Source organism: Enoplosus armatus, chromosome 11 (genome assembly GCF_043641665.1).
Source record: "Enoplosus armatus isolate fEnoArm2 chromosome 11, fEnoArm2.hap1, whole genome shotgun sequence".
NCBI classification, from domain to species: domain Eukaryota; kingdom Metazoa; phylum Chordata; class Actinopteri; order Centrarchiformes; family Enoplosidae; genus Enoplosus; species Enoplosus armatus.
In genome coordinates this window covers 6,335,259-6,356,482 of record NC_092190.1, presented here as the reverse complement: position 1 = coordinate 6,356,482, position 21,224 = coordinate 6,335,259, and the positions used below count along the sequence as shown (strand labels likewise).

The window sequence follows — 21,224 nt, the reverse complement described above, 5'->3', positions numbered from 1 at the left end:
AACTCAAACATATTTTAAATCTTTATTTTCAGTCTAGTACAGCTTGAGGTTTTGTGGTAATACACACAAAAATCTGAGCAGATTTTAGCAATACCATTTAAAAGTGTGATACAGTAGAATCTCAAATGAACAATGTAATTAAATAGCAGCTCATTATTAAACTCGTCATAATGATACCACTTTCTGATAAATTGCCCTTTATAAATGGTTTATAAGCAGCAATTAATGGCTTTCTTAAGGGGTACTCCAGTGATTTAGTATTGCTCTTCCATAAAGTTAGGGGACTCACAAGAGAAACATTTAAAAAAGGATGGTCAGTGGTCAAGTGAAGCAGCAGAGGCTGAGATATACTGACTTTTACTCCCTAGAATGGGTCGAGTTCCAAAAACATTGGATCCTACATTTCCCACAATGCAACTTGATAGTTTTCATTAGATCCTTCCGTTCTGGTGAATTCACATGCCCTACGAACTCCACACCCTGCTAGTAACTCAGGCTCCTGATAGTTTGTAGTCCACCCAAGGCCAAAGACATTACACGCCTGTTTTGCAGTTTTCCAGGCTGAGTAGAAATAACCATGAATTTGATGTGAAATTGATTGCCTTTTTGAAATTTAATATTAAAGTAAATATGAATTATTAAATATATAGAGTAATTACTTTTTATTAAGGACTAGCTAACATTTGTAACTTCTAACCTGATGACTTTTTGAAAAGAATGAAACCACCATGGACATTTCACCTATCCTGTACTGTTCTCTCTACATTTTTACTATTTTAAGTGTCGATGGCGGATTTACAGCTAGCCATACTCAATGTATATGTCACAGAGTAGCAGCAATGACTGACAAACTGTACAGTTCCCAACTTACTGTATTCAATATAATGAATACAACATAAGCACCCTCTATGTTTGGCTGCTTTTATGTTGAAGGAAAAGGTAGCTTTACAATTTTAACTGACAGACCAACACAGTGATCAAGGCTATTTGACAGCAAAAGATCACACTTCCGGCTATGACTTTCATAGTAAAACCCTTACTGGTAATCATGTATGGTTTGGTAATGTTTTTGATCAAAGCAAAGTATTATCGAGAAACAAATAGTTTGTGTTTAAGTGTGTTGGGGTGTTTACGTGTTGTATGCTAACAAAAAAAAACACAACAATGTGACACATCATATGAAAACACTTTAATTTAGTACCTCTTGTAGACTGTTTTGTTTACAAAAAGTCGTGAAACACAAGGACAATTATTTCCGGTCACATTTTATCTGGACTTCAGAATAAAGGTCTAAAACTAGTAAAGTATAAGTAAAAGTACAATCTGAATCTGCAAAGTTATTAGTAACTACTGTCAAATAATTGTAGTGGAGTACAAGTACAGTGTTTTTCTCTCAAATATATTGAAGTCAGAGTAGCACAAATGGAAACAAAGTACATGGCTGCTTGGTTACTTACCACTCCACCACTGACTCTGAATACACACCATATAATCAGCTGGTTTACACTGGCAATAAATGTCAATATACCTGGTGTACTATCTTCCCCCGTAGATACCATTATTTCGGCCTACACCGTCTACATAAATAATTTTATTCTGAAAAATGTATCAGTGACACACCGGGAAATGAACTGTTGTAAGTGTGTTGCTTCAGAAAACTGTGTCAAACAAGAGGCAATAGACCGTCCTCCTCTTTGCTATCGCCTGCCACCGGATGGTTTCCTCTTATTTTTGCGGAAGTGATGATATTTTCCAAGGAGCTACATTATGTAAATTGTATTGCACAATCGTGCACGTCTGGCTGGGTGTCATGTTGCATTAAGAGTGGACTAATCAGCCAGGGTGATGTGTAGCCTGTTGGAGATCAGTTGAAATCATTCACAAGTGTGTGGTAAATTAGTTGAGACATATTATCTCACATAACTACATGTTTATGTAAATCCAACTGATAGGAAGCAACAACTACTGCTTATATGTAACTAAACATAACTTATTAAATCTCTTTTCAGATGAATGCAGTTTTAATTTCTTATTTTTAGGGCTGTAGTTTATTGCACACACAAGTAATAAAGACCATCTTAGAGCTGTAGGGTGTGTGAGTGCGTGCGCGCGCATGTCAATCCCTTGCAGCGACTATTCAGTTAAACCTTCAGTCTTCCTTCAGATCGTTTTGCAGAAAGGGCAGTCTTAATTTGATAATCACATGAAAACCAAGTGCCATAGTGCCAGCGAGTAGTTTTTGTGTACACTGGGTGCATTCCCGTGTAAATATTTCACTGCTTTTTGTTTGATATTGTCTGTCTTTGCCTTCAGTTTTCTCTCTAGTCTTTAGGGGTTGTCTCTCTCAGTAGCCCACGCCCGTGCATAGGATGAAGTAAATGTTGATTATGTAATCAGATCTCATGGCAGACACAGGCTCATTCTTAAATAATATGTTCTCAAACAACTAAAGTAATGCTCCGAAAAAGAGCGCGTCGCCACATATATTGCATTCTTAAACACATAATGCATGTACGGAATATTTTCCTCGCATTCCTGCCTCTCAGGCAAGCAAGCATGCGCATGAGACGCTCAGCTTTGGCCTAATTTGGATATGGTAATAAGTGGCTTCAGATAGCCAATGAGGGGCAAGTATTCGTACACGTGACGCTGAAAGACCGCTTGGGAGGCGGGGTCAAGCGCGGAGCTTAGGTTAAAACCAGTGGACAAGGCACAGCGCATTCAGTGTAGGGAGAAACAGGGACTCACTATGAGGGGGAACTTTGTTACTATGAAACTTAGGAATATTTGCAAAATATTGTAAAAATTATCAAAATCCCTCGTGAATCAATAACCTGCCCCTAGGGTTTGAGGTTTTTAGTTTAGTTTGCCCGGAAAGGGCTTCTACACTCACTATTCTTACACTTTTTTGAAAGAATGTGTGAGACAGACAGTTAGCCAGCTAGCTAGCTAGCTGAGAGGTGATACAGGCGGCAGGAGAACAAAAGATTTTTTTGCGTTTTGGCCGGTTGTACTGACACCAAGTCCATGCAGAACGTGTCATTACCATCACAATGCCCGTTTTACTTTTTCTGATAGACACGTCCGCTTCAATGAACCAGCGCACCCATCTGGGCACTACCTATCTGGACATAGCAAAAGGCGCTGTTGAGACTTTTATGAAGGTACTGTAACCACGGGACACATTAATATTGGGAGATCCCGAGCGGGATTGCGGTTCAGATCATCATTGTACTGTTGCAAGCTCGCCTGTCAAACCTGATCTCTCCGATAACCGTAAATAATTCTCTACTATTTCCACAGCTCAGAGGGAGAGATCCGGCGAGCCGAGGGGACCGGTATATGTTGGTAAATTTTGAAGACGTTCCGTTCGGGATAAAGGTAGAGTTTGTTTTCGGGTCATGTCCAGCTTTACATTGCGCAGATTGACTGTCCCTCCATCGCTCCACCACGTTGTGATCACTACATCAATTGTGTAGAGAAAATCTTCAGGAGGAGCTTTCATACCCCTTTTAAAACATGGCCGACATTTTGTTTCAATGTGAGCAGCAAGGAACTCTGGGTGTTATTTATACAGCGAGGTGATATCTGGGGGGATGAGGAGGAGGAGGAGGAGGAGAAGGAGAGGGTGATAGACTAGCTTACTTTACTTGTTTAGACCAAATTGCCACTTTAGTCCCCGCACACACTGCGACTTTGCCACTTTGTAATTTATGATCCCAGGCCGGCCGCACTAGCCTGGAAGAAACGGATCAAGGTCTTGGCTGCAGTGCTGTCAAATTATTGGCTTGATAGAGAGGAAGCGACCTATATCTATGTTTATCAGTTCTTAATCATAATAAAAACATTCAAGATGACCATTGACTTCTGTAGAAGTTGCCTGGTGTTCACAACAGTGGGGTAGTTGTGTATCTTTATGTGTGTTTTTAACCAAATGTTTTGTTTTGCTTTTGTTTTCTTTTCAGGCTGGATGGAAAGAGAGCCATGCCACATTCATGACAGAGTTGAGAAACCTCCAAGCAAACGGACTCACAACTATCGGCCAGTCCTTGAGGACCGCTTTTGATTTACTCAATCTCAATAGATTAGTGACTGGGATAGACAACTATGGACAGGTATGTAGTACTGAAGAGGCAGAGAGGAAATCAGGTTTATAAAGTGTTATGACAAGATGCTATATGCCCCCCACAGACCCCCTTCACCCACCCCCTGCTTCCCTTACCCTATCCCCAGTCTTACAAGCATCAACCACCTGCATACTGTGACCCCACACACTTTCAGTCATGTGCTCATGACACAAACATAACAGCAACGAGGTAAAAAAAGAAGACAGGAACAACTTTATTGTTTACACCTTTGTTTTGGTGACTTTAGTTTGTTACATACTGACACTATGCTCAAAATCATGGATAGCTTCATGCTAATATTTTTAGATGTACAGTGATTAGAACATTAAACCCTATGAGTGCTTGATGTATTTAGAATTTGAAGATCTCTTACAGCCTTAGGGGGGTAAATAATTAATGAGGTCTGCAAAGATATGCACCCAAGTTGTTATTTTATTAGGTACACCTACCTAAAACTAATGCACTCTTATTCAACACGTCTGCTTTAAATCCTACCTTTAATAAGGGTTGTAATGTTTAGTTTTGTTGAAGCTGTTTTTAAAGAGGTGTTTATTCAACTTAATGGTCAAGTCGGAGGTGAATTGTGTTGCGTTATCCAGAGAGGTGTTTCTAATATTTAGTCTACCCTCACTGAATTAATTAATTAAATGGGGTGGATAAAATATTTGAAACGCCTCTCAGAGTAAAGCCTCTGAAATGACCATAAAGGTGCATCAACACCTCTCTGAAACAGTTTAAACAAAAACTAAACATCACAACCTTCATAAAGTTATGATTTATTGCTGGGCTGTTGCTTAGACTGCATAATGTTTTGCTAGGTAGAACTAAACAAACTGGTAACTTAGTGTCATTTCTTGTTTGCCAGAGGACCTTTTAAACTTTCTATAATGATTTGAGTTTAATGGCACTCTGCCTTGATAAGCACATTCCCAAGCTTTTTGTAAAAAAAAGATTTTTTTTACATTTTACTTGAAAGTCTATGTGTTACTGATGCTGAGATTTAGACAGATTTGTAAAGTTCTGTAACTGGGCTTGTTTTATTTCTCTTCAAGTTGGCAGCAAACATAGTTTGGGGATTTATCTCACAAGAAAGTCTTTGAATTATTTCAACATTCTGTTCACAAGATCGTGAATGTTAGGATATTAAAGGAACGGCTTAACAATGTGAGACCGCAAGCTAAAGAAGAGGTGCACTTTAAACTAGAAATCATAGACGTTGTTTCCATTGTGTTGCACAACTCTGTTTTAATTTGTGAATTTGAAACAAGCCTCTCCTCCAGCTGAACAACAGAGTAGGGCTCATTCACAGCTGGAAGCCTGCCTTCACATAAGAATAATTGGGACTGAATATGGCATACAAATATTTGTTGAACCCACAGTCTGTAACTAATTCAATGTTACTGGCCCGGTACCAAAAAGTGCCGCCTAACGACATCACCAGTTTAATTCTGTGGTCAGATTTCCAGTTTAGGGAGGTAGTTTTTGGAAGTAAAGCTATGTGAGAGGGCGGTATGAAAGATAGAAATAGTGAGATTATTCTTATCAGCCTAATGACTTATCTGCAACAGATGACAAAGTCTTCTTTCATCATGCTACTTACTGCGTAGTGTAACACAAAGTGACCAATCTGTCCTGATTTAGTCTCATTAGAAAGGAAAAAACAACAACAACAGAAAACCGCTCACAGGAGACGTATCACATCGTAAGATTTTCCTGTCTTCTGTCCAGCATCTGGAAATGAGTTGCAGTTTTCTGCCAGGGGAACAGAATAGTCTTTATTAATGTAAGCTTTAAAGTCTAGTCCGTACCCAGTTTGACTGCTAGGTGAGTCTGCAGGCTTGTGGTTGATATAGAATCTGGACATCTGTTTTCCAGCGTGGAGGTAAGTAGGGAGGATGGGAGCAATAGTGACGGTTTAACTAGCATTTCCTAACAAATGGAAGATCCCCACCATCCCGGGTAATGCATACATGCAGCATACATAATGCATGGCAGACGCACTCGGGGAGTTTGAATGTCAAATGCAAACCACACTGGCAGATCTGGACACAGACGTATGCCTGTGAACACAAACAGCACATGCTGACGGTCAAGGTTACTGTGTCCTGCACCGGCTACCGGTGACCTCAAATGACAGGTTTACAGTATTTATAATATAATGACCTGGTCTCTCCTGTTAGAGAGAGAATTATCAATCCTTTAATAATCCGTTATAATATTAAATAATAATGGGAAATGTCTGTCACAGTTTACCATAACCCAAAGTGACGTCTTCATATTGCTTCTTTTGTCCGACCAACTGTCCAAAACCCACAGATATTCAGTTTACAATCATATAAAACTGAAGAAAGCAGCAAATCCTCACATTTGAGAAGCCAGAATCACTAAATGTTTAGCATTTTTGCTTTATAAATGGCTTAAACAATCAATTTATCACATTTTATGTCATAATTTTCAGTTTATTGATTCATTGACTAATTGTTTTTAGTACTACACTGATGCGTCACATCCTTTGTGAGCTGTTTTTTTTTTTTATTAGTCTTTGTTTCCTTTTAAGTGAAGTTTAACCAGTTTGCTAGAAGGAAGTAGAACAAGTGCTCTTCCGCATAAAAACGAATTTGTTTATGAGCATATTATGTTATGTTAAGCATTTGAGAGCAAGAGTCACATTTACACTAATGATGTTGGGGAAGCCTGTTTATACTGTCCTAGTCATTTAGTTATACCCATAGTCGTTTGATTAAAGCAGAACATGAGGCACAAATGTTAGTGATAAACCTAATTTCCTCTGAACTTGGACAAAATCTGTCATTTCAAGTTTACGAGCAGAAAAGCAGTCCGGTCGAACCTTTTCAGGCGCAGCTCTTTTCTTTGAGCAGTCAAAAGTGACAAAGGTTTCATCAGCGCTCTGATGACTACACACACGTTTTATCAGTGCTTTTCTGTCTCAATTAGCTTCAACAGCTGTGAATCAAAGCCAAGCCAAAGTGACGCAGTAGCTTGTGCTCGGTTCGCTTTGTAATTGAAGTATCCCGTCTAATAACTCACTATTGTCCGCTTTTCTTTCCAATTTAATTAATAATGAAAAGTCAACTTTGATTTTTCATCCCCATGTTTGTAAGTGCTCAAGGTGCAAGACGTTCAGTGGGGCAGAGAGCTGGAGAGGGGGGAAGACAAAGGGGAGTAAAGCTGTGGGGAGTTAATATTGCCCTGGAGTGCTTCTCTCTACAGTAACAAAGAGCCCTCCAGGTTGCCAGGCATCTGAGATGACTCTCCCCTGGGAGATGAAGAGTATGGAGGTAGAGAGGCAGCCAGCCGGCGGGTAATCCTGACACTGTTTTGTTAAGAGAGCATTGAAAGAGTGGCAGAAAGAGAGGACAGGATAGGATGCAAGGAAATTATATGGCCGGTGATGTTTGGTTGCAAGTTAAGATGTCAGCGGGGGTGATAAACAGGGCTCTAATGGATCTCCATCAGTCTGGCATTGTGTTTCAGTGCTGTTTCAGATGGACTTGGCTGTGGCTTAATACCTAGACAGCCTGTCTATGAAGTCAGCTAAAAATGATTAGGGCTTCAATTACCAATAAGTTTTATTGTCCATTTGTGTTGATCATTTTCTCGCTTAACAAAGAAGCAAATCTCCACATTTGAGTAGCTGAAACCAGCAAATGTTTTTGCTTGAAATTTGACTTGATTCGACTAATCAATTAATCGACTTATCATTTCAGCTCTACAAGTGATGATACATTGACCTGACTGTAGTGTAGATTACAGCAGAGCTGGTTGCTGGTCTGTATCGTCACTATGGACTGATGTGATGTCCCATAATCTAATTTCAATAGCTGTATTTGGCTTCAACACCTAATTGCATAGCAACAGTAAAAGCTAAGTGAGCTGATGTGACACGAATTAAATCGTCCAACGTCTGGCAAGTTAGCGTCGTCGCCGACTCATTAGCATGCTAAGAAAGTGCTCGATATCATAAAGGGATTTTGGGGAGGACAAAAAAAAATAGCCAGGTTGTCATGGATACCTACAGTACAGTGGATCTTGGAGGCATCCTGCTCTGTTTACTTTGGGCTGTTTGTGAAACTGGACAGATCCATCATTCAGCAGAAACCACAGCCTACAGGTAGAGTCCAAACCCGAGTGGGTCCACATCCATTAATAATTGCACTGCTGTCAAAACAGGACGGCCTTCATGATGTCTCTGTATGACTCTGCAGTGAGGTCCAGTGTGCTGACAGGACTTGTCGGGCTGCATTGAGGTTTTAGACTGTTAACTCACGGAGTTATTCTTTGGCCTCTTGTGGAGATCCCACAGGGCTGATGCATAGTGATAAATGCAGTGCTGCTCCACTTTCATTTTATCAGTGTGGAGTGCTGGTGTCATGAAATATTGTGGTTTCACACAGATCCTCAGGTAATGTACTCTGCCGTTGTGGAGGATAGAGAGAACATATACTGCAGATCCACACTAATACTGGTCTCCAATGTATAGATGTAGGCACACTGTACTAAAGACTACTCTTACTGTTCCCTCTTATTATTCCCTTGAGGTTCTCTCTTTCACACACCCACTCACTTAAAATAGATCCCATGTAAGTTATCTATATAATGAGACGTTATCTATGCTCATTTATGCCTCAGACTTTCAAGTGCTATAAATATACAGCTGCTAAACTCTGAATTTTGCCATAAATGCACTTAGCTTTGTCTGCTCGTGTTTTTAGTTTTTAAATCATGAATATGTCTTAATTTTCTCTTCGCAGGGAAGGAATCCCTTTTTCCTCGAGCCCGCCATCATAATCACCATCAGTGACGGCAACAAGTTGACGAGCGGCGGCGGAGTCCAAGACGAGGTCAGCCACAATCTCCCCGGCCAATCAGGAGTGCTTCCTGCTTGGTTGGATGACAACTCAGTCTGATCCCACCACCATGCAGACAATGTTCACTATAACACAAGCATCTATTACTTCAATCATCAATCAAACCATTCCCTATTATCTGTCACTATGGAAGCTAAAATTAAATTCACATAACTGCTGTTATTTAGTATTTTCAATAGTTAGAATTATCCCATGACTTTGTAAAGCGAAACAGACCGGCCATATTGTCCGCTCATATATCTGACCTGTCTACAAACTTAAATATCATGACCTTAAGAAGAAAAATTGAACTGTAATGTAGTCAGTTTTAGCTTTTGAGTCACGTCGTGATTAGGTTTGCAGTCAACAGTAGTTTTATTATCAATTTAATCTGACGATAACTTCCTTCATTAATCATTCAATCTATTGAGTGTCAGAAAATCGTAAAGAAAATACCCCTCACAACTTCCCAAAGCCCAAGTTTTCACATTCAAGGTGCTTGTTTTATGTGACCAACAGTCAAAAACCAAAAGATGTTCAATTTAGTATCATAAAAGACTAAGAAAACCAGCAGTTATTTACATTTCAGAACCCACAACAGTGCACAGTGCATTTGTTTTGACTAATCAATTAATCCTTTGGTCTTTAAAATGTTAGAGTTCACAAATTGTTATCTCTATCATCCATGTTGAGTATTTCTGCTGCTGCTCCCTGTGTGAGATGGAGAGGACTCTTATTAAGCCATGTTGTCAGTTTTGTAGCTCGAGAAGCAAAACTCACGGAGGTCAAACACATACAATTAAGTCCTTGATTCTGCAGCCACAGTCTAATTCATGGCTTCTGTGATAATTCCAGGTTTGTGCTTGTTCAGACTGGGCACAAGTTACCAAGTGACGTTTGGTGGGCAAGTTTGACTTTAATTGCAACTCTTTTCTCTGAAAGTCTGTGCTGCCTAAGAACTGTCTGAAAAGAAAATTTATGACAAAATCAGAATCTGTGTTTTTCGGAGAGAAGCCTGTTACTGTGAGAGGATGATGAATCGACACTAAAATCTTTTAACAGCTGTCAGTTTGCAGTGGGTGTCTGCTTAAATGTTTTGAAGCGTTAATTGTTGTTGTTTAATTACCAAATTTAGATCTGCTTTTGTATACTTGATGAAAACCTGGACTAGAATATAATCTAAATCTTCTATGTTGCTATATATATATTGTAATAGCAATATGTTCTGGATGTAGTGCATTTTCTGCAAACGGTCTAAAGATAAGAATATCTGTTTTCGGACAATGCAGTGAATTAAATACCTGATAAATTAAGGCACTCAGTATCATCATACTGTCCAACTCTAAGCAACACTCGCACATTGTCTCTAGTTATGATCCATGGTTTATTTTGTCATTGACACTCAACCATCTGTTTCTCTCCTCCACTGTCCAGCTCCATCTCCCTCTCACCACCCCACTGCCGGGTAGCGAGCTGACCAAGGAGCCCTTCCGCTGGGACCAGCGACTGTTCGCTCTGGTGCTGCGCATCCCTGGCAATGCTTCGGTGGAGCCTGAACCCCTCGGTGGCGTCCCGCCTGACGATTCTCCCATCACCCCTATGTGTGAGGTCACTGGAGGTATGTGAACTGAGAACAAGCTGTCGTTTAGTTAATGTCTAATATGTGTTTGTAGAGTGCATTGCTTAAGGAGGCACTCCACCGATTTTACAGATAAAAGTCAGTTTACTTGTCATGAGGAGTCACTCAGACTACTCAGCCTGTGAACCCAGTTGTAATATCGTCTGTTGCTCTGAAAGACATTAGTCAAGCCTGAGAAAATATCAGCGTTATCTTGCGTTAGACTTCAAACATTTGACATAAAACCGGTGTTATAAACTAGGGGAATGAAAGATGAGGGTATTTAACAGGCAGCAAAGGTTTAATGAAAGATGCTATTGAGTTGCATTATGGGAATTGTAGGATCCAGTGTTTTTGAACATTCTTCCTTTAATCGGTCTCTTACAAGTCTCTAGACTTTATTTAAGCGCAATAGGAAATCACGAGTAGTTTTTCTAAATAAAGTGAAGCCATTATGGAATTTACCCAGAGCATCCTTTTCTTTATTACTTAGTCTCCAAACAAAGAGGAATATTTTCAGATTGTCTTAATTGCTGAAGTTAAGTTGGTGATAATAATGACTTTTTTTTGTTATCGTATCATAAATATAAATGTGCCCAGCCTGCATAGGCTTACAAAACATTACAAATTGCTATAAACCAGGTCCAGCATGTAGCCCATACATTTTCAAATAATATTACAAACAGTCCAGAAATTGAGAAAACCAATTAACATAATTTACATAATTAGATTTAGATGCCTTTGGGTCAGCAGCATTTATAAATTATTCAAGAAGTATATGTAATTGTTACCTGCAAGAGAAATAAAAGCAAAGACCACATAGTCATTCTTATCTTCTTATTGAAGCGTCACAGACAGCTGGCTAATGGAAAGACATCACAGTTAATTCAGTCTTTGATCATCTGTACACCAGAACTTTTTTGTCACTTGTTATTGATCGCAAATTACCATGATGTATTTTATTTTGTGTAGCCAATTATTTGTAAATGGATGTCATTATAACCTTATTTTGGAAAAACATCATAGACGTATTCCTCTTGGGAGTGACACAAGCCTAATTTCTACAGCAGAGCTGGGTGGAACATGCTGGGACAAGCTCAAAGTATTTATAACACCAGATCAAAATAGCTATTTGTTTAATGCATTCCGTTGCACAGCTGATGTATCATCTCTATCATTACAAAGAACGAGGAGAATAATGGGTGTGTGGGGCTTTTTTGTTTTTTTGATGGAAAAAACTTAGTGATAGAGAGAAAGCTCGCCTTGACATCTGTTTTTCACTCCAGCGAGGGACCGCCCCGAGCTCTGTCTCAGCACCGTCTTGCTCAACAATCAGAGTTACTTGTGTTTACAGGTTTGCCAGTGGGAGCTGAACAACCCGGTACAAACAGCATGCTCTTGTTTTAACCACTGAGCAGTTGAGGAGGGGTTTAGGGCTTTGCTCAACACTTCAGGAGTAATTGTTTGATTAAGGTTAGAAAGCCCCGATTTTCCCACCTGGTTCAGAATTGAAAGTGTCGAGATACGTTCAGGACATAGATTTCAACCTGTAATCCCCCCCCCCCCCCATTCCGGCTGTGGAATAAGCCAAACCCTGACTGCCTACCGACCAGTTTTAAAGAACATCCACTTATAGAAGTAGACTTTCATCCCTCCTGTCTTCAGTCCTCATGCTGCCTGGTTGTGGAAGCAGCTGGCAGGAGGAACAGACTAGAATGATGCTGATGGTTAAGATTAACACACACACACACACACACACACACACACACACACACATAGAGAGAGAGAGAGAGAGAGAGCCGAGCACGCCAAAGCTCTGTGTGGCAGGCGGTGGTGCTGAATGCAGAACATGACACAGCTCCATTGTCAGTGACAGTCTACAGTACATGCTGCCTGTCCATTACTGCTGATGGCAGACCTGACACAAAGCCACGGCCTATTGAAATGAGTGAGTGAATGGGTGCATAACAAGGTCATTAGAGGTGAAGTTGGAGGCAGTAAATGGCCAGAGGGCTGAATTAGACTAATCAGTAGTAGCTTTGTAAAACAGTGTGTCTGATTCATGTGACCTTTGCTGCCCGCTGACTGATGCTGTGACAAAAAAACTCAAGCAGCCTCAGAGCTACATCTCACGCAAATGCACCTCTTTCAATGCTGTTAACATCTAGTGAGTGTAAAGGACTGATAGGGCTCCATAAAGATGAGTACAGTGTTGAGTAGAGAGCTCTTGAAATTGCACTGCAGTCTCTATAGTCAGGCACTGCAGTGTTATGAATTAAAATAAGAGGACTCTACATTCAAATAGTATCATGCGCTTTTTACCCAGCAGTATTTTCAGGTGGGTGATAAAACCAGATCCATAATGGTGCCAGGCTTCAGAACCCAAACCTAACCATGAATTTGAGTTGGTAAAATACTCGTTAAGTCTTGAATCTTTTCTCACAAGAAAAGCAATATGCAAAACATTCAGGTAGTTATTTATCTAACTAATAGGGCTGATATTGGCACTGATCTTCATTTTGGGTCGACTTGATTCGCCTGAGATTCAGAAACATCACATAAATGCCAAAATAAATGTCAAAGTGCTTCTCAGAATTTATTCCTGAAACCTTTTTGTCTATGCTGTAATAACTTAACACAGTGTGGACATTTTACTCATCATGTGGCACACACTGCACCATTTGTGACGAGTAACCACAATTAACATTTAATGCAAATGTAGAAATATTCACTGAGTAATGGCACAGATGGAAAGATCAAAGGTCTTTTTTGGATCTTTCAACTGAAAATGTCAATTAATCAGAAAGTTAAAACCTTTTACCAAAGGACTACTAGATGAGAATATGTAATCTGTCTTTCAAAACCTGAGCTTTAGTTGTTTGAATGTTAATCTTTGAGTTTTAGTCATTTATTTTATAGATTTATAAAACTGCATTAATGAACATTGTAACTACAATTAACTCTGACTACATGTAATGTGAAAGTGGGCGCTCATTGTGACAAACCCACAGAGCTTTATCACCCATCTTTGTAGTTCCCCTCAGCTCTGTGGAGCCTTCCAGCCTCTTTTAGCGCAGTATTTTGCTTTTTATGGCTAATTTACTGTGTGATTCGGCGTTAACCCTGTTCCTGCAGCAGCAGGCAGCTGTTTACAGCAAACAAGCCCTCATGAACCCACTGCGCACTACCTGCTCAGCAAAAAAGGGCAGACAGACCAAGTTAGTGAAGCTAGTGAAGAGCCAGATATTTTTTCTCAGGTGTCGGTTGAGCTAAAAAGAGTGTGAATATATTAATATATGAATATTAAATTCATCAGGCGACCAGAAATGTCATTCCAAATGAATATTTCTCCATATCTGACGGATGTGTTCTAATGGCAATGTTAACACGCCAACGCATTCATTGGGACTTGACAATATGAGAAATGTTGTTCTTTCAGCTTGTTCCACTGCCCCCTAGTGGCCAAACATTAGTTAATGCAGCCTTAAAAAAAGCTGTTAAAAGCTAAACCTAAATAGACTTTAAAGGATTTAGTTATAATAGGTGGATTCAGTACTTCATTCATATTCAGTTAAAAGCCATTGAACTCCAACCCTATAACATGGTGTATATATGTTGTGTGTGTCTGTGTGTTGCAGGACGTTCCTACAGCGTGTTCTCTCAGCGTATGTTGAATCAGTGTCTGGAGTCTCTGGTGCAGAAAATCCAGAGTGGAGTGGTGATAAACTTTGAGAAGACTGGGCCCGACCCTCCTCCTTTAGAGGGTAAGAGACACATTTGTTTGTCTTAATGAAATTTATTCCAGACTCTATTTCTAAAAGACATTTTTGACACCTGCTGCACTGAATCTGTTTGATTAGTAGCGAATCTCTTTGCTCTCTCCCACTCGCCGTTTTTTTTATAATCCTCTCTGAGCTTTTCTTTACTGCTGTTCATAAACAGCTGGTGGATGCCACAGTTTAAATCCCCACCTTCATATTTTAACTGCCTACACATGGTTACATTCATTTTGTTGTGTTTTCATACCTCACAAGCACCTTCTTGTCTTTAACTGCTGAGGGTTGTTTTACCCGTACTGTATGTGTCTGTCCAGACGCTCCAGCTGAGGCGTTGAAGTCCGGTCCACAGCCTTGGCATTGCTGTCACAAGCTGATCTACGTACGACCCAACCCTAAAACCGGTGTCCCCATCGGTCACTGGCCCATCCCTGAGGCCTTCTGGCCGGACCAGAACTCCCCCACGCTGGTAAGAAACTTAGGGAGGAATCAACAAAACTAAATCACAGGAGAACGTACCTGTGATATATATATATATATATATATGTTTGTTCACATGGACACTCAACACAAAGTCAGACAACATGGACTATAACAGTATTTACCTCTCCCTCAGCCCCCCCGCTCAGCCCACCCTCACGTTCGCTTCTCCTGTCTGGACGCGGAGCCCATGGTGATAGACAAGGTGCCCTTCGACAAGTACGAGCTGGAGCCTTCGCCTCTCACGCAGTACATTTTGGAGAGGAAGTCCCCGCACACCTGCTGGCAGGTACAGCTCTATCACACAACACAACACAACACAACACAAACAAACACTTTGTGAGAATGGACTTCAACATTAAAGCTGAAATCCACAGTGTTTTTTAACATTTGCACCTGGTGGTCCGAGGACAGTTTCATTCTGTCACATAGCTGGATACTAACAGTGATGAAATGAATGCAAGTGGAAGAATTAGTGATTTCTGAGCAACTGAACTGTACATGTTGACATGCTAACATGTTTAATTATGCATACTAAATATCAGCAAGCTAAGCTAATGTTAGTGTACCAATATAAAATGTTACAGGCTAAACGTCAGCGTGTTAACATCCAGGAGTTTTTCAAATGTACGTGAACATGCTAACTCAAGCTATGCTAACATGCTAACAACAGCAGCTCAAAGAACAGCCGGGCTACAGTGCACCTGAGGCTGAGAAAGTCCAGCTTAGACATGGTCTTTCCTCTGCAGCGGCTACAGTTCAATGCATAAATGGAAATGCTTTCTTGATGTTATAGTAAGACATGCGCAGCTTTCATAGGCTGTGTCCTACTTAGCCGTGTTGAATGTGTGACAGAGGTTAGTTGAGGTGAAAACATGAGCTGAAAAATCGCAGAGGGAGTGCTGAAAGTGCATTCATCTTTTTAAAGAGGGAGTTCATACTTTCCAGCATTAGGTGTGTGGGTGACCCACTGGTAGTGATGTTAATGCATGGATGTGGTTTAAGCTACAGAGTCATATCCCAAAAAACCAGCAGCTTGTCAAACAGAATTGAACAGCAGCTTATTGAGCCAGTTAACAAAAAACACCTACATGTCTGCAGGTTTTTGTTTGCTGGTTGAAGAGTTCTAATGTCACCACACATGAATTGATTTTCTCTCTGTCTGTCTTTTAGGTGTTTGTATGTAACAGTGCCAAGTACAGCGACCTGGGCCAACCCTTCGGCTACTTAAAGGCCAGCACAGCTCTGAACTGTGTCAACCTGTTTGTGATGCCCTACAACTACCCCGTGCTGCTGCCACTTCTGGGTAAGACTGATGGATCCCTCATTTTTACTGTCATCATATGTGCTCCTGTGACATAATTACTCCTGGCAATGTCCCATTATTTTAGAATATTAGTAATTTATAGTGAAGTACTACTTGAGTCATGGTATGCTCTTTGTTTTTGTGTCATATGTGCTATTATAGTAAGAGGATTATTATCAGTTTAGGCAATAAATCCATTATGATTGGCTTGAGAAAATGGAATTAATCTCTGAAAAAGTGTGACATTGCTCTCCTATAATTTCTAATTCCTATAATTTTTCTTGGTTATTGCAGATGACTTGATCAAAGTGCACAAGTTCAAGCCTACCATCAAATGGCGGCAGTCCTTTGAGAACTACCTGAAGACCATGCCTCCATATTATATCGGGGTCAGGGGACTTCTTCAGTTATTTTTTTATTCAACCCCCCCCCCCCCCCCCCCCCCCCCATTTGATTGACATATGAAGACCATAAAAGATGCTGCGCTGGTCTTATTGCTGTGTTCTTTCCACAGTCCCTTAGGAAGGCCCTGAGAATCATGGGAGCACCGAATCTGCTGGCTGACAACATGGAGTATGGCCTGAGCTACAGCGTGGTCTCCTACCTGAAGAAGCTCAGCCAACAGGTGAGAAGTTGGGATGTTGCTACCTTTGGGTACATATCACAGAACATCTGTGTGTGTCCGTATGTGTAATCGGGCTGGGTATCTCTATTTAAAGGATAAGTCTTGTGATATTCTATTCTATGTTTTAATTGTCAACAAATCCAATAAGAAGAGTAAACCTGACAACAAATTAATCTGATCAATAAGTATAGTGTGTGTGTGTGTGTGTGTGTGTGTGTGTGTGTGTGTGTGTGTCCAAAGCCTTACATATTTTATTCCTCTGTGTTATAGAGTTGTTCAAAGTTGTTGTTTTTTGTTGTTGTTCAGAAAATGCCACAGTGTTCCTTCACAACGATGAACATGCTGGTTTTAAGTTTAGTCAGTCTCACATACTCAGTCCTGCTGCCATATTTACTCACCAGTGCACCAAATCCAAGCCTGAAATTAGTCCCCAAATGCACTGTTTACCCCAGTTTGATTAACTTATAAAAGACGGGGTGGGTAAGTCGTAAAGTATTTAGATACAGACCAACACATGTTTGTTGGTTTTGGTCTTTTCATGGCATTTAATGACAAGTGTGTTGAAAACAGTCCAGTAACAAAATGTATGGTTCAGTGCTCAGTGTCTTCTGATATAAAGCATACGTTTCTTTTTATAGTCATTTTCTGTGTCAATAAGACAACATTAAATGAGCATTTTAGAAGTTTCTCATATTTTATTAAATTAAAAAGAAAACGTAGCAACTTTTGGTATGGGTACTGAAAATTCTCATATCGACCCTGGTATCAAAAAATGATATCCAACCCTGGTGTGCATGTTATTCATATTCTCTTATACATAAAGTATCACTTTATCTTTCACCCAGTCATTTTATTCATTTGCTCACATTTCCAGTCAAAAATCGAGTACGACCGCCTGATTGCCTTGATTGGTAAGAAGCCACCACCAGAGGCCGGCACCAAGGTGCGTTGGCGGGGGGGAGGTATATCTCTGGCCCAGCGCAGGGACTTCATCCAGCAGCTGCAGAGTCTCTCAGGAGAGGCTCCGGCTCTGCCCATGGAGCTCAACACCAAAGAGTTCCAAGGCTTTCATCTGGCACTGCTCAACAAGGTACGGTTGGATTATTATTAACGTTTCCTTAACAAAACAAACCTAAACAAAGGATTTTGAGGATACGCAGCTTTCATAAGCAAGAGTTATTATTCATTCATTACACTCATCAACATTGTCTTTTATTGTTGTCTACTGAGCTGCATTTACTTGGACAGTCGACGTTCAACTCAAATCTCACTGTTGCTCGTTCACATTCTGCTCAGACTTTTTCCTGCCTTCCTGGCTTCCCCTCCAACAATCCTCCTGAGCTGTTTACTGAGATCTTTTATATAGTTTGTTTGTGTGCTTGAGGGCTTTTTCCACTGTATATCCACTCTGTTATAGTTATAGTTATGGTTATATATCTGTTATATAGACAGTACTTTACAATCCCATCGGTCTTGTGTCCTCATCAGGGCCTGAAGCCGCAGAGCTTTAGGAATCCCTACGACATCCCCCGCAGCCACCTGCTGGACCAGCTCAGCCGAATGAGGAGGAACCTGCTGAACACCAGCGTCTGTAGTCTCAGAGGACAGGACTCAGGTAAGTCGCTGTGCAAGCCTGTTTCCCAGACCCACTGTTGGGGTTGGTCTTAAGTGTGCCCTGTTATTCCTGTAACCACACCCAAAACTGATGTCAGGGGGAAAACTTCACTGACTGAAGGTCAGCAAAAAGAAAGGTATTCTCTATAAGAGCAAGTGTAAAATTCTCCCTACATGTTGGTGAATTTCCCCCTCTCCTGTCCAGACCAGCTCCACAGCGTGCCAATAGCCCAGATGGGCAACTACCAAGACTTCCTCAAAGCTGCTCCTCAGCCTCTTCGAGACGCAGACCCTGAGCAGCCCAAACGTCTGCACACATTCGGCAACCCTTTTAAACTAGACAAGAAGGTAAGTCCCACCGACTCACATCAACCCTAACCCCCATCCTCTTTCATGAGTAAAAGACAAATGCAAGGTATTGATTGAGAAGCATTTGAGAAGCATTTTATCGACCATCTTCCTCACTCCTCGCTCAGGGCATGATGATCGACGAGGCGGATGAGTTCGTGACCGGCCCTCAGAACAAAGGGAAGAGACCCGGAGACAGCAGCAACATGCCGGGCGGAGGACCAAAGAGACGTCGCTGCATGTCGCCTCTGCTGCGTCTGGGCAGGGCCTACACCCCTCCAGTAACACCCCCTGCCAGCCCTCGACCAACAGCAGGTGAGATTTGTATTGAGACTATGACACACAATAAATACATAATATGATAACTGAAATGATAACTGTTAGAAACTGTTTCAAACTCTGATCAGTTTTCGGTTCTCCTTTTTGACTGCTTTTGTGATTTTGGAATTGAAGCCACTCAGGATTAGGCTCTTCACAGTGGTATCTTCAGCACCAGCCAACACTGTAATATCTTACTCTACATGTCCCTAATGTTCCTCAAAGGTTTTCTGAAAAGCAAGTACATTCAAAGAACATGGTGTTTGTTAGGCAAGACGTATTTATTTTATAATATATTTAGAATGTTGATGGTTTGTATGTGTTTTTAAATGTTCTTCAAAATTACATTCAAAACGTTTGCGTCTAAAAATAAGCTTTTCTGTCTCGTAGTGTCGTTTCTGTTTACACTCAGTGTTTCTCACCAAAACACATTGTGTGTTTTCTTGTGATGTAACAAATGTGTTGAATGCATTTCAAACTCCACACCCCCGGTTAAGATTTGAAGTCTCTGATAACATCACGTTTATTTTCTCCGACTTGTCAAAGCTTCTCCAGAGCCACAGAAGACATTATACAACCGAGTAGAACCCATCACTAGAAATCTTCAACAACAGGACTATAAAACTGATATTTAAAACTGGTGGAATCCCGCTTGAAGGAAAGCTGTAAAAAAATCATTAACTGGTGTTAGATGTTGTGATAAATCACATGCAGAGTTAGAATAAGAATTCTCCCACCGAGACTGACGTGACTCATGAGGAGAGAGTATCACTTATCAAAGAAACAAAATGAATAAACATAATCTCTGAACCTGCAGACATGGACATGAATGACGGAGAACCTGAACCTGACATGATCATCAACCACCTGAATGAGAACCACTACGGCTCAGACGGGAGCTCGGACTCGGAGGCGGATCATCCCTCAGGGCCTGCCAACCACCAGGAAAACCACACTGCCGCGATCCCCCAGGACTTCGGGCTCGGGGACGAGGAGGAGAATGGGCAACCCCAGGTGGGCGAGCCGCCGCTGGGCTGCGAGGGTGGAGCGGAGTTGGTGCTGGTGGAGGACCAGCCGCCTCGCTACCTGTCACCTGCGGCTCTGAAGAAGCACATTCACACCGAGACGACCAAGATCAACAACGAGCTGAGGTCGCTCATCACCAAGGAGATCAGAAAACCTGGCAGACGTATGTAGCCAAACATAGTGTATGGGGGGGTGGACAAAATAAAAGGAACAGCCTATGTGTAGGGCTAGAGATTTGTGATTGGTGTTTTTCTGACATGGATCGAATAATTAATCATTAATTCAAGATATGAATCTATAGTAGAAATAATTCTTAGTTGCAGCCCTAGAACAAATTTTCTTAGAAGAAATGTGAATATTATATGATAGAAGTCATTAACATTCTACTGTATGTATAGAGAGTTGGAGAGCAATAATCAAGCAATTAATCCTCATTCACTTGCTCTTTCTGTTTCAGACTACGAGAAGATCTTCCTCCTCCTGAAGCAGATCCAGGGCACTCTGGACACTCGACTCATCTTCCTGCAAAACATTATCAAAGAGGCCGCCAGGTACAGAGTTTAAACCTCCTCTGACGTCGCTGCATTACTGTAATCACCCTGCTGTCTCAAATAAGCTGTAAACGGAACCATTTGGAGTTGTGGTTAAGAAACAAATCACCTGCGTTTCATCTGTAGATCCTGTATCACTTTGCTATTTTTACCATGGCTCATATAAAGAGCAGTTTTATATGCTAGGGCTGTGATCACCAGCAAAACATCAGCATCTTGTTCCTGACATTAGAAAACAGGATGATGAAAAGACCTAAAATGTTGCTTGTTATGGACTCTCTTGCTACTAAATACAATTTTTTTGTTGAATTTGTTTTTTATCATTTGTTCCTTTTTAAAGGTTCAAGAAGCGCGTTCTCATCGAGCAGCTGGAAAACTTCCTCGAAGAGATCCACAATAGATCCAATAACATGAACCACGTGGACACGCTCTGAGACCGGCTCATTCCTGGACTGAACTTACTGATGATGAACTCGTCAACCCTCCACATCCTTCTAACCCCCCCCCCCCCCCCCCTTCCTGTACTGGGGCCCCTGCAGAGATGAGACAAGACGGCGTCCAGCTCTC

The 21,224-nt window shown here is 41.0% G+C and overlaps 1 protein-coding gene across 1 annotated transcript; it reads left to right on the top strand.

The window, feature by feature from the left end:
• Nucleotides 1-2,858: 2,858 nt before the first annotated feature.
• On the top strand, nt 2,859-21,091 carry ints6 (integrator complex subunit 6). Its single transcript, XM_070914638.1, has 18 exons — nt 2,859-3,164; nt 3,304-3,381; nt 3,966-4,115; nt 8,900-8,989; nt 10,430-10,613; nt 14,252-14,377; nt 14,707-14,858; nt 15,006-15,158; nt 16,043-16,175; nt 16,470-16,564; nt 16,690-16,800; nt 17,675-17,890; nt 18,289-18,415; nt 18,620-18,762; nt 18,891-19,077; nt 19,898-20,269; nt 20,564-20,657; nt 20,998-21,091. Exons 1-18 carry the CDS (start codon nt 3,054-3,056, stop codon nt 21,089-21,091), a joined length of 2,616 nt encoding a protein of 871 aa, XP_070770739.1. The 5' UTR covers nt 2,859-3,053.
• Nucleotides 21,092-21,224: the final 133 nt, after the last annotated feature.

What these genes read in the sequence shown, in the direction of transcription:
- ints6 (XM_070914638.1), top strand. Translation starts at nt 3,054, where the DNA reads ATGCCCGTTTTACTTTTTCTGATAGACACGTCCGCTTCAATGAACCAG. An exon ending in TATGTGTGAGGTCACTGGAG is followed by an intron (nt 10,614 to 14,251) that starts GTATGTGAACTG and finishes TGTGTGTTGCAG; the next exon opens with GACGTTCCTACAGCGTGTTC. An exon ending in TGAAGAAGCTCAGCCAACAG is followed by an intron (nt 16,801 to 17,674) that starts GTGAGAAGTTGG and finishes TCACATTTCCAG; the next exon opens with TCAAAAATCGAGTACGACCG.